The sequence below is a fragment of the Erithacus rubecula genome, assembly GCF_903797595.1.
Source record: "Erithacus rubecula genome assembly, chromosome: 3".
In the NCBI taxonomy this organism is placed as follows: Eukaryota; Metazoa; Chordata; class Aves; order Passeriformes; family Muscicapidae; genus Erithacus; species Erithacus rubecula.
The window spans coordinates 137,391,992-137,404,702 of NC_136689.1; the positions used below are offsets into that span (position 1 = coordinate 137,391,992).

General features: G+C 55.1%; 1 protein-coding gene across 1 annotated transcript in view; it reads right to left on the reverse strand.

Moving 5' to 3' along the window:
- Positions 1-11,175, reverse strand: part of SCRIB (scribble planar cell polarity protein) — a 120,821-nt gene extending 109,646 nt beyond the window's left edge. The window contains exon 1 of the mRNA XM_079301834.1: positions 10,775-11,175. Within this exon, the coding sequence (XP_079157960.1) occupies positions 10,775-10,936 (162 nt within the window). The 5' untranslated portion in view covers positions 10,937-11,175. The remainder of the gene's footprint in view (positions 1-10,774) is intronic.
- Between the last annotated feature and the right edge of the window lie 1,536 nt (positions 11,176-12,711).

Consider the following 12,711-nt stretch of genomic DNA (forward strand, 5'->3'; position numbering starts at 1 on the left):
GCAGCCACTGCAGGAAGCACCAGTGCAGCAAAACCAACAGACAGCACTGCAGCCACTGCAGGCAGCACCAGTGCAGCAAACCCCAGGGACAGCACTGCAGCCACTGCAGGAAGCACCAGTGCAGCAAAACCAACAGACAGCACTGCAGCCACTGCAGGCAGCACCAGTGCAGCAAAACCAGACAGCACTGCAGCCACTGCAGGCAGCACCAGTGCAGCAAAACCAACAGACACCATCCCTACAGGGAGAAGCCAGAGGGCAGTGGTTATTCCCAATTCAAGAGGAAACACTGATACCTGCTGAGGATAACTGAGTCAACACTCAGAGAGGTGAAAGCTCTGACACTCTGAGAGGTGGGAAAATCTCACTGGGAACTGCCCAGCCCCAGGGGCCACCCTGGTGCCACCACAGCCACCACCCAGGTGCAGCTACCTGGGTGGGACACACCTGGGCAGGGGTGGGACAACACCCCAGGAATGGGTTCAGAACACCTGCCCCCAAGAGCAGATCCTGCCAGCTGTGTCCCACCCCACAGGGGTTTCCTTCTGCCAGATCCAGGGGACACACAGGACATACAGCATGAGGGGACACAGGGGACAGTCATGATTGAGGACACATGGCACCAGGGGACACACAGCACCAGAGTGAGGGACACAGGACACTATGGTGGGGGGACACACGGCACCAGGGGACACACAGGACACCACAATGGGGGACACATGGCACAAGAGTGGACACACAGCATGGGGACACATGGAACCAGGACACACACAGGACACACATGGCATGAGAGGGGGATACACAGGACACATGGCACAAGGAGACACACAGAACACATGGCACCAAGGGACACAGGGGATGAGGGGACACAGGCAACAAGGGGACACAGGGGACATGGCACAATAGGGGACACATGGCACGGGGGGACACATGGGCCACATGCCATGAGAGGGGGACACAGGCCATGAGAAGGGACACACAGGACATATGGCCCCACAAGGGGGACAGAGGGGCCCAGGCAGGTGAGCCAGGGGCACAGAGGGCAGGAGCAGTGCCCCACACCCCACACAACCCGGAGCAGAGCAGAGCATTGCAGAGGAGAGCATTGCATTGCATTGTAGAGCATTGCAGAGCACTGCATTTCAGAGCATAGCAGAGCATTTCAGAGCATTGCATTGCATTTCAGAGCATTGCAGAGCATTTCAGAGCATTGCACTGCAGAGCATTTCAGAGCATTGCATTGCATTTCAGAGCATTGCATTGCAGAGCATTTCAGAGCATTGCATTGCAGAGCATTTCAGAGCATTTCAGAGCATTGCAGAGCATTTCAGAGCATTGCACTGCATTTCAGAGCATTGCATTGCATTTCAGAGCACTGCATTGCATTTCAGAGCATTGCATTGCATTTCAGAGCATTGCACTGCATTTCAGAGCATTGCACTGCATTGCACTGCATTTCAGAGCATTGCATTGCACTGCATTTCAGAGCATTGCATTGCACTGCATTTCAGAGCATTGCATTGCACTGCATTTCAGAGCATTGCATTGCACTGCATTTCAGAGCATTGCACTGCAGAGCATTGCATTGCAGAGCATTGCATTGCAGAGCATTGCACTGCATTTCAGAGCACTGCATTGCAGAGCAGAGCATTTCAGAGCATTGCATTGCACTGCAGAGCATTGCATTGCAGAGCATTGCATTGCACTGCAGAGCATTGCATTGCAGAGCATTGCATTGCAGAGCATTGCATTGCACTGCAGAGCATTGCATTGCAGAGCATTGCATTGCATTGCAGAGCATTGCATTGCAGAGCATTGCATTGCATTGCAGAGCATTGCATTGCATTGCAGAGCATTGCATTGCATTGCAGAGCATTGCATTTCAGAGCATTGCATTGCACTGCAGCAGTGCCCTCCCGCAGCCCGGCGGATTTCCGACTATTTAACCCCGATGGAGCCCTGAGGAATGCACTGCCAGCACACAGAACACTCAAGTGCTGGGAATGCATTCCAGCCCAGACAAAGAGAGCCAAGGGCTCCCAGCTGCCGGGGCAGGGCAGGGAATGTGTCCCCTGCAGAGGGGGGACAGCTGGCACAGCCCACAGAGCCACCAGCACAGAGGGACCCCTGCCCAGGTGATGCAGCCAGTGAGTCAGGGGTCTCTGAGTTCTACAGAGAGAAATCAGAGAGCAGGGATGGAATCAAAGCCTTTGCATGGATTGAAGGATATTGAGCCACTCACATATAAAGTTATGTTTAAGTAGAAGTCAGTCAGTAGTTTTAGGGTGAGCTCTAATGGTTTTAGTGAGTGAAAGGTTTGAAATGCCAGAGCAGCAGAGTGAGTTCTAGTGAAGGTTGAAACACACTGATATCTTCAGTGGAGGCTCCAGGCCCACAGTTGTAGACAGGACTGAGACATAATAGAGCTTTGTAAGAATATTGCTGACATTTTTCAGAAGAACAAGATAGATTATATGAGTAGTTCTATAGGTAACCTGGTGTGCTAAGAAACTGGAATTGTAACAGGTTAAGGAGTGCTGGTCTGAGTTTGTGTCTGAGATTGTTGGAAAATCCTGTATAAGAGTTTGTATTGGGGAAGAGTTGCTGCTTTCAGGCTTTGGCTTATTGCTACTGCTCTTGCCATTGCTTTTCCTATTGCCTGTTGAGACTGATGCGCTTTGCAATAAATAACCTGTTTAACTATCAGCTGCTTTGCTTATTTAAGATAACCTGACGAAGCAGGAGCCAAGAGCTCTGGAGTTTGGTGCCTCAGAGCACCTGGAGGTCAGAAAGAACCTCCACACCCAGGGGCAACAACAAACCAAGCCCAGCCCCAGAAAGGCAATCCTGAGCCAGAATTAAACCAAGACACCACAATGAGCATTCCACTGCTGGGGAGGCCTGGGAAGTGATGGATGCTGCTCCTGGACAGCAGCAATGGCTCTGTGTGAACAGAGGGGCTCTGACCCCAGCCCAGCACTCAGAGCCCCCACCCCACTCTGAGCACTGGGATGGGGCAGGCTGGAAGGAACAGAACTCCCTGTGACAGGCACAGGGCAATTCCCACTGAAATACTGGGATGTATGGAATAATCACTGGAGTATATTAAATAATCACTGGAGTATATGAAATAATCACTGGAGTATATGAAATAATCACTGGAATTAGTGCTGTGGTTTAGTTGAGAAAATGGTGTTCAGTCACAGGCAGGTGTTTTCCAACCCCAATGATTCTGTGACCCTGCAGCAAAGGCATTAATCTCTCTGATCTGCCCCACAGTCAGGAATCCCATCCAGAGCCCTCCCTGCACACCAGCACCTCAGGAATCACCTCCTCCCATTCAAACAAGGGACAACATCTTCTTCTGAACCATCCTCTCACTACAGAAGGGTCAATTTGCAATTACAGAAAGTAATTGACTGATCTGTAATGTCACAGCTATTAGCAAAGGGAAAATTGCCAGAAGTTGTGTTCCACAATAACCTGTTGCAATTGTTTCCAATCAGATTGTGTCTTCCTGATGTAGAAATCATTAATAGGTTTATCAAACAGACACATCTCCAGAACAGTGAAGCACCATAAAACAACCAAAAAAACCCAACAAACCAGATCTAACCCTGAGAATCCAAAACAAGGTAATGAGACCAAGCCAAATAATTGGTGTAAAGTGGGGGCTCAATGGCAGCCTGCACCCTTGGGGGGCAGGAAAACACATCTGGAGAAGTCTTGGAGAAGAGTTAAGTGTTCCTGTGTGGAAGGACACAGACCCAAACATCCCCTCTGAGCAGGAAGAGGATGAGAAAGGTGCTGGAGCTGCCAGGGAACAGCTCAGACACACCAGCAAATGGCCTGAGGCAGGAATGGAACAAAGATCAGAGATGCTGGGATGCCACATCATCCCCCTGCTCAGCACACAGCATCCCTCCCACACCACAACCACCAGGGAGATGGCAAAACAGGGCTCCAAAATGCAGGAAACACACAGAGCAGGTGAGAGGAGACCTGGAGAGGATAACCCAGCCCTGCCTCTACCTCCAGCCACCAGTGAAGCAGTCCCTGCTGGCAGATGCTCAGCCAAAGGGAACTGGAGACTAGTGAGAGGAGCAGGCAGTGCTGCAGCAGGGCTCCAGAGAGCACTGGGAACAGCAGGGAGGGTGGGGAACTCACACAGGGACACTGGGAATTGAGCTGGGAACCCACACAGGAACACTGGGACTGAGCTGGGAACACACACAGGGACACTGGGACTGAGCTGGGAACACACACAGGGACTGAGAATTGAGCTGGGAACCCACACAGGGACTGAGAATTGAGCTGGGAACCCACACAAAAACACTGGGACTGAGCTGGGAACACACACAGGAACACTGGGACTGAGCTGGGAACACACACAGGGACACTGGGAATTGAGCTGGGAACCCACACAGGAACACTGGGACTGAGCTGGGAACACACACAGGGACACTGGGAACACACACAGGGACACTGGGACTGAACTGGGAACACACACAGGGACACTGGGACTGAACTGGGAACACACACTGGGACACTGGGAACACACACAGGGACACTGGGAACACACACAGGGACACTGGGAACACACACAGGGACACTGGGATTGAGCTGGGAACACACACAGGTACACTGGGACTGAGCTGGGAACACACACAGGGACACTGGGACTGAGCTGGGAACACACACTGGGACACTGGGAACACACACAGGGACACTGGGATTGAGCTGGGAACACACACAGGGACACTGGGACTGAGCTGGGAACACACACAGGGACACTGGGAACACACACTGGGACACTGGGACTGAGCTGGGAACACACACAGGGACACTGGGACTGAGCTGGGAACACACTGGGACACTGGGACTGAACTGGGAACACACACAGGGACACTGGGATTGAGCTGGGAACACACACTGGGACACTGGGAACACACACTGGGACACTGGGAACAAACACTGGGACACTGGGACTGAGCTGGGAACACACACTGGGACACTGGGAACACACACTGGGACTGAGCTGGGAACACACACTGGGATACTGGGACTGAGCTGGGAACACACACAGGGACACTGGGAATACACACAGGGACACTGGGAACACACACAGGGACACTGGGACTGAATTGGGAACATACACTGGGACAGAGCTGGGAACACACACAGGGACACTGGGAACACACACAGGGACACTGGGAACACACACAGGGACACTGGGACTGAGCTGGGAACACACACAGGGACACTGGGACACTGGGAACACACACAGGGACACTGAGACTGAGCTGGGAACACACACTGGGACACTTGGGAACACAGAGAGACACTGGGTACATATATAATATTATGTAATTATTATATATTTATTACACATATATTTCCTTCCATGGACCTCAAGTGCAAAATCCACCTGTGCACCTCTTCCCTACTCTCTGTATTCCCAAGAATTGTACACCCAAGAATTTTATCAGCTCTTTTCTCCATGACTGATCTTGTGTTTGGCTGCTGCCCCCCAGCACAGATCCCACTGCCACCAGGGGAGATGGCTGGGCAGCAGCCACCCAGAATATTTGGATTTTGGGGAGACAGACACATCCATGAACCCACAGGGCTGCTGAGCCACGCCAGCCTCACCAGCAGCAAGTGAAACCAGTTTGCTGCCTGGTTTTGTTAAACAAATGCAGCTGCTGGGAGGGAAAGAGCCCCATCCAGAGCACACCAAACCTTGGCAGGCTGCACACAGAGCCAAGCAGGATTCCCAGCTCCCTGACTTTCTCAGGCAGGACTGGTAATGCACACAGATTACCAGGAGAAGCTTTAGTCCTCATGGAAGTAAATAAACCCCCACGATCCTCCTTACAGCACTGGGATGCCAGGAAATTAAAAGCTGCTCTTAATTAGCTTTGGGAGGCCCCATTTTGCTTTGGGAAAGTGACAGCTACAGCCTGGGGCTGCAGGGGGGCTGCATGGGGGCTGCAGTGGGGTCCTGGCTCCATTCTGGAGCTGCAGTGGGGTCCTGGCTCCATCCTGGAGCTGCAGTGGGGTGCAGTGGGGTCCTGGAGCTGCCCATGGAGCTGCACAGGGATCCAGTGGGGTCCTGGGGATGCACAGGGATCCAGTGGGGTCCTGGGGATGCACAGGGATCCAGTGGGGTCACTGGGACACTCCTGCCCCAGCCCATGGAGCCACAGGAGGAGCTGCTGAAACCCAGCCAGCTCCAAAGGGCTTTGCCATGATGCAAAAGGCAGCAAGCCCAGACAGGGAAGGGCCTGCCCTGGACAGAAACAGGCTCCTCTCCCTGTGTGTGTGTGCCACCATCTCCAGTGCAATGGAAATCAGCTCCCTGGGCAGTGAGAGGAGTGGTTTCTGCACTGGGCTCAGTCCACCATGGGAGCTGCAGAGAGGAACAGCAAAGCAGAGAACTGCAGCCCCTGCACTGGAAATGCCTGGGGGTTCCCTCCTCAGCACCTGCACTAATCCCCTGGGACCACATGCAGCCCTGGGCTCCTCTCCAGCCCCCAGCAGCCTGTCCAGCTGTGTCCTGCTGACACTACACAGCTCTCAGCTCTCCTCCCTCTGCACAGACTTGCTCAGGATTTCAGCTCCACCCTCTCATCCTCCTACACCAGGTCCCACCAGCTCTGCTCCACCCAGGTTTCCTCCAGCCTGCCCAAATCCAAACTGGAGCACTCCCAAAAGCACACCCAGAGCCTCTGGAGCCTTCTGGGCTGTGACCAGCTCCAAATTCCAGGCTGTGTGCATTCCTTCCTGGTGACACCTGTGCTTCTCAAGTGCTCCTGGAGTGGAATACATGACTTAGGTGTGACACAGTGATTTAGCCAGCTGTGCTTCCAAAACCCACACTGCCAGGGCAGGACCTGCTCTCCACCTGCTCCTAACACTCTGTAAACAGGCACAGCAGAATCAGCATGGAGCAAGCCATTTCCACCTCTGGAATTCAGACACAGGCAACTTATCAAAGGGAATTCATCCTTTTCTATTAAATCACATTTAATTGCAAATCCCTGCAAAGGGGCAGCAGATGCTCCCACAGATTTAATCTATCCCTCCAAACTGCCCCAGCAGGGCCATCCTGAGGGGAAATTCAGGCACAAAACAGGCAAGTTTCAACAAAAGGGACAGGTGACAAAGAAGCAAGAGCAGATAGCAGAGGAGCTGGCACTGCAGGATGGAGAGAAACACAGCCTGACCTCAGCAGCTGGGAAGGGAGAAGCCAGGAAAGCATAGAGAGTCACTCAGCAATCCCAGGATCTGGAGCACAAAGGGCACTGGAAACCCTTCAGAGCAAAATGGTGCCACGGGAAGAGCAAGAGATGCCATGTTTCTGGAACAGGTGAGGTAAGGACACAGAAAAGCCTGTCTGGAACACCCAGCTGCTGCTGGTAAGAAATCTCTCAGAGGAGGAGCCATATAAAATCAGGCATTTTCAAGAGAGCTGCTTTCCAAAACACACCTTTCCACAAAGGTCTTTCCTGTTTGGAAAGGTGACTTTCCAAAAGCCACCCCTCCCAAAATCACCTCCACTCAAATCCCTGCTTGAGCCCTCAAACACGAACTGTGCTGTGCACATTCTCTCATTCCCACTTGTCTGACACATCTTCACAGGCACATCTGTGTCCTCAGACCTTCTCCCAGGGAACAGGCACAGCCCCATTTGCTCTTTCTCCACCTCCTCCCAGGGTCTCCTTCCCAAAAAAAGCCCTGTTCCCATGAGGGGCACCTGGAAAACATCCCCCTGAACCCACCATCATCCTTCAGGGACAGTGTCTGCCTAAACCAATGTTCCCACCTTCCCTTTCCTGGTGGAAGGGCAGTTTATTCTCAGTTTTCATCCCCATATTCACCTCACACTACACACAGATTCCTACTTCTGCCTTAGGTATGTGTCCCTACCAAACAGGAATATCCTCAAAAAATGCCCTTCCTGCAGTGACCTTTGTGCCTGGGACCAAACACACCCTGGCACAGCCCAGGGAAGCTGTGAGCACAAACCTGAGCTGGGTCAAACCTCTTCCTTGTTCCACCAACTGCAGATTTCCTCCTCCTCCTCCTGCTGGACATGGCACCCCCAGACAGGAGCTGAGAGGGAAAAATGTGAGGACAGCCAGTCCAAAGGCAAACTCCCTCCAAGGCTCTCACACAAATGTCTCTGCACACAGTGCAAACAAACACACAAATGTCTCTGCAGATCTCGTTTTTGGTTGTTTTCTCCACTTCTCTCTGAGCTCATCTTAACTCACAGCACTGCTATGTCATGTGCAGCTCAGTTAAACCACATTTTACATAAAGAATGATTTCATTTGCTCTGAAGTGAGCCCTTTTTTGCCTCACTGCATGCCCTCCTGAAGCAGTGGTCATTGCTCCCTGTCCAGTCTCCCAGGCCACCATTCACACTCCAGCCTCTGCAGGGGATGGGGAATGGCTCAGTGCTTCTCCCAGAGTGATGGGGACACCCTGAACACCTTGTGCAAGACTGACACAGCCCTGTCACACCCTCTGCTGCTGCCCTGGCTCTGGCCATCTCCTGAGACCAGCATTTCACCCTCCTCTGTCCAACCTGCTCTTCCAAAAACTCTTTCCCACAGGACTCCAAAAGGGAAATTCACACTAGAGGAGACAGGGAATGGCAAGAACTCTGACACCCTGAGCTGAGCAATGCCACAGATCTGGGAAACTGGAGCTCTCTGGGGGAGGCAGGAGGGCACTGAGGGAATGCACACAGCACCTGCAATCAGGGGCAGGATTGCATCTGCACCACTGCAGGCAGGACTGCAACAACACCAGTGCAGGCAGGACCATCACGGGATCCCATCCACACCATTCCATGCTAAGTCAAGTCAGTATAAAATTTGCACTTTCAGCCCCAAACTTTCTCCTCCAAGCCCAGCACCCCGGTGTGTCCTGGTGCTGTGAGTGCTCAGCAGCAGCTGGGAGCTCAGGGACCTGCAGGTTCTCTGCAGGTGTGTCACAATCACCCTCCTCTGAGGACTTACACCCGTTCCCACGCCCCAGCCTGCCCACAACACACATTCTCCAGCAGTTTGGGGAATCTCCATGCCTAAAGTACAGCAAGATGCTGAGCTACCTGAGACAAGAGCTGAGAGTATCACACTGGTGTCTCCATCCCTGAACAGCCTGAAAGCTGAGCCCACGGGCTCAGGAAGGGACAAACAGAACCCAAAAACACCAGAGCAGCAACTGCTGCTTCCAGACAAGGGAATCTGTTCAGGTGCAGATGTTTTAACCAAACTGAACCAAACTACTCTGGCCTGAACCACAACAGAGTTTCTGGTTTGCAAGGGATTTTTAAAATCTAGATTTGATGAGAAATTCCGTAACGTGTCAGTATTCAATAAAAACCTTGAAAGCTAATGACCTACTTCTCAATTTTCTCAATAAACACGCACTTAGTCAATATTCCCTGAAGACCATCTCTCCAAACACACAGCAGACAAACACCTTCTCTCTCTGGCACAGGGAGAAGTTCAATAACTTTTAAAAAACTATCCTGTTTCCAACGGGGATACACAATAAAACTTCCTCTGGAGTATCCCACAGCCCAGTCCCGTCTAGAGGCAGGTTGAAATTCCCACCTGCAGCATGCTGTGTACCAGATCACCATGCAGAATGGGAACATCCCAGCTTGGGTTCCTGTCTGGGTACTGCATGAGGTCCCAAACACGAGAGCTGACCCTGTCCCAACGCCCTGCCCTGCACGAGCAATCCCCTGGGAGCTCTGAGATGCTGGGCCAGGCTGGAGCAGATCCCCAGTCTGCAGAGAACATGGCATGGAGCAGCACATGGAGGGTTTATCCTGGTGTTCTCTGCGTGCAGCTGCACAGAACAGCAACAGAGGCTGCAAGAGCAGGCTGCAGCCCCAGACCATGGGATTATTTGGGATGGAAAGGATCTAAAAGACATCCCCCCCCCTGCAATAGGCAGGGGCACCTTCCACTATCTCAAGCTGCTCCAAGCCCCATCCAACCTGGCCTTTGCCACTGCCTGGGATGGGGCAGCTGCTCTGGGCAACCTGTGCCAGGGCCTCTCCACCCTTCAGGAAAGCATTTTTCCCCAATATCCCATCTAAGCCTGCCCGCTGGCAGCAGGAAGCCATTCCCCCTTGTCCCAATCCCTCTCCATCTCTCCAGGAGTCCCTCTAAGCACTGGAAGAGCTTCTTTTCTTGAGGCCAGACACCCCCAGCCCATCTCCACGGCAGAGATGCTCCAGCTCTGGGAGCACCTCTGCAGCCCTGCGATCCTAAGAATCAACCAGCTCCATCGCTTTAATTAACTTACTCAACGCTTTTTGCAGTTTACTGAATAAACACGAGTTTTTTAATTTATGCCGTGCTTGGCTTGGCAGTGACTGCGACCGTCACGGGACTGATGACACAGGCTGGGTCCCGGTCCCGGTGCCCGGGGCAGCGTTCGGTGCTGGTCCCGATGCCGGTGCCCCGGGAAGGGCCGGGCAGTGCCGGTGCCGGTTGCTCGGAGCAGGCCGGGCACGGCTCGGTACCGGTGCCGGTGCCCCGGGAAGGGCCGGGCAGTGCCCGGTGCCGGTGCCCCGGGAAGGGCCGGGCAGTGCCCGGTGCCGGTGTCCCGGAAGGGCCGGGCAGTGCTCGGTGCCGGTACCGGTGCTCGGAGCGGGCCGGGCAGCGCTCGCTCCCGGTGTCGGTCTCCGCGGGCCGAGCCGCGGGGCGGCGGTGCCGGTTCCGGTGCCGGTACCGGGACTCACCTTGGGCAGCTCGCGGAGCTGGTTGGCGTCCAGCAGCAGCTCCTCCAGCGAGCGGCTGTAGCGGTAGATCTCCTCGGGCACGGCCTGCAGCGAGCAGTGCCGCCGGTCCAGCGCCTCCACGTGCCGGTTGCAGCGCCAGAGCGGCGGCATGCAGCGCAGCATCGCTGGGCCGGGCCGGGCCGGGCCGCGCCGGCAGCGCTCGGGCCGCGCCTCGGCAGCGCCGGGATCGGGCCGGGCCGGGCCGAGCCGAGCCGAGCCGAGCGGCGGCCGCGCTCCCGCTGCGGCAGCGCCCCCGCTCCGCTGCCTCCGCCCGGGCCTGCCGCCGCGCCCGGGGCCGCTCCCGGCCTGCGCCCGGGGCCGCGCCGCCCTCCGCGGGTGCGCCTGGGAAACGGAGCCGCTGGGAAATGGAGTCCGCCCCGCCCGGCACGGTACGGCTCCGCCCGGCACGGCACCAGCTCCGCCCGGCAGGCTCGACTCCGCCCGGGACCTGCACGGCTCCGCCCGGCGCGGCACCAGCTCCGCCCGCGGCGGCAGCGCCTGGGCGGGACCCGCGGCTGGAGCGATCCGCCCTGCCGAGCGCACACAGCGAGCAGCCGCCTCCATCCCCGGCTGCAGGAATCGGCTCTGAGGAGCACACACAGCGAGCAGCCGCCTCCATCCCCGGCTGCAGGAATCGGCTCTGAGGAGCGCACACAGCGAGCAGCCGCCTCCATCCCCGGCTGCAGGAATCGGCTCTGCCCGGGGCACACACAGCGAGCAGCCGCCTCCATCCCCGGCTGGAGGAATCGGCTCTGCCCTGGGCACACACAGCGAGCGGCCGCCTCCATCCCCGGCTGCAGGAATCGGCTCTGCGGGACCCCAGCCGCCTCCATCCCCGGCTGCAGGAATCGGCTCTGCGGGACCCCAGCCGCCTCCATCCCTTCTCCGTGCGCTGGGGTAAAGCCCACATGTGCCCGCTCTGTCTTCGTGACAAAAGCCAAAACGCAAAGGGGATCATCGCCTCTGAGCTGTCCCAGGACGCTGTAGCCCTCCCTGTTCTATCCCCTCCTGCTTTCACAGTTTCCTGGTTGCTTTGGCACTCTCTTTCTTTCCTGGCTGGTTTCTCCTCACTGAACTTTATCCCTGCTCTATCTCCTCAGGGTTAGAAAGGCAATACATGGGAAGCAAAATTGAAAGAAGCTGTGCAGTGAGTGTGAGTTAAGGTTGGGAAAAGGAACTGTAGGGGAATTGCAGGCTTGCATTGTTCCAGATCCAGTCACTGCAGATCTGCTGGAGCAAACAGCTGTGGCACCTTCTGCCCTCCATAGGGAGTGACCTGGGGGGAGCAGGGGGCTCTGAGCAGCAGTGGGTGTTGGTGACCTGGGGGCAGGAGGGGGCTCTGAGCTGCAGTGGGTGTTGGTGACAGTTCTCTGTGGGGTTTCTCAAGCCTGGCTCTGCCAGCAGTTCACATGTTTGTCACATAGCCCTTAGACGCATCTTCTCTCGAATTCTCTGTTCCAGCTCCTTTCACCTTGCACACAACTCTCCACCAGCTCCTGCCCTGGTTGTTTATCCCATTTCTCTCATTTTTCTTGCAGAGATCAGATTCTCCTTCCTCACAGTCTGACTGTGACAATTCTTCACACCCACACTTGTGTGACACTGAGCTGAGCCCAGTGCCCCAGGAGCAGCCTGGGACACCTGGGACACCAACCCAGGCCAGGAATTCTGCATTCCTCAGACTGGGCAGTCAGAAATAATCCTGCAATGAACAGAAAGTGACCAACAACTGAGTGACACCAGAGCTCAGGGCACTGGTGAGGCACTGGTGAGGCACTGGTAAGATTGGTCTTGTCCTTGTGCCAGCAGGAGGAGGTGAATGTTCACCTTTTCAGCTTCAGCATCCACAGCAGGCAGAGGCTGTGAAGCTGGGAAGGAAGCAAAGAAGGAATTAATGA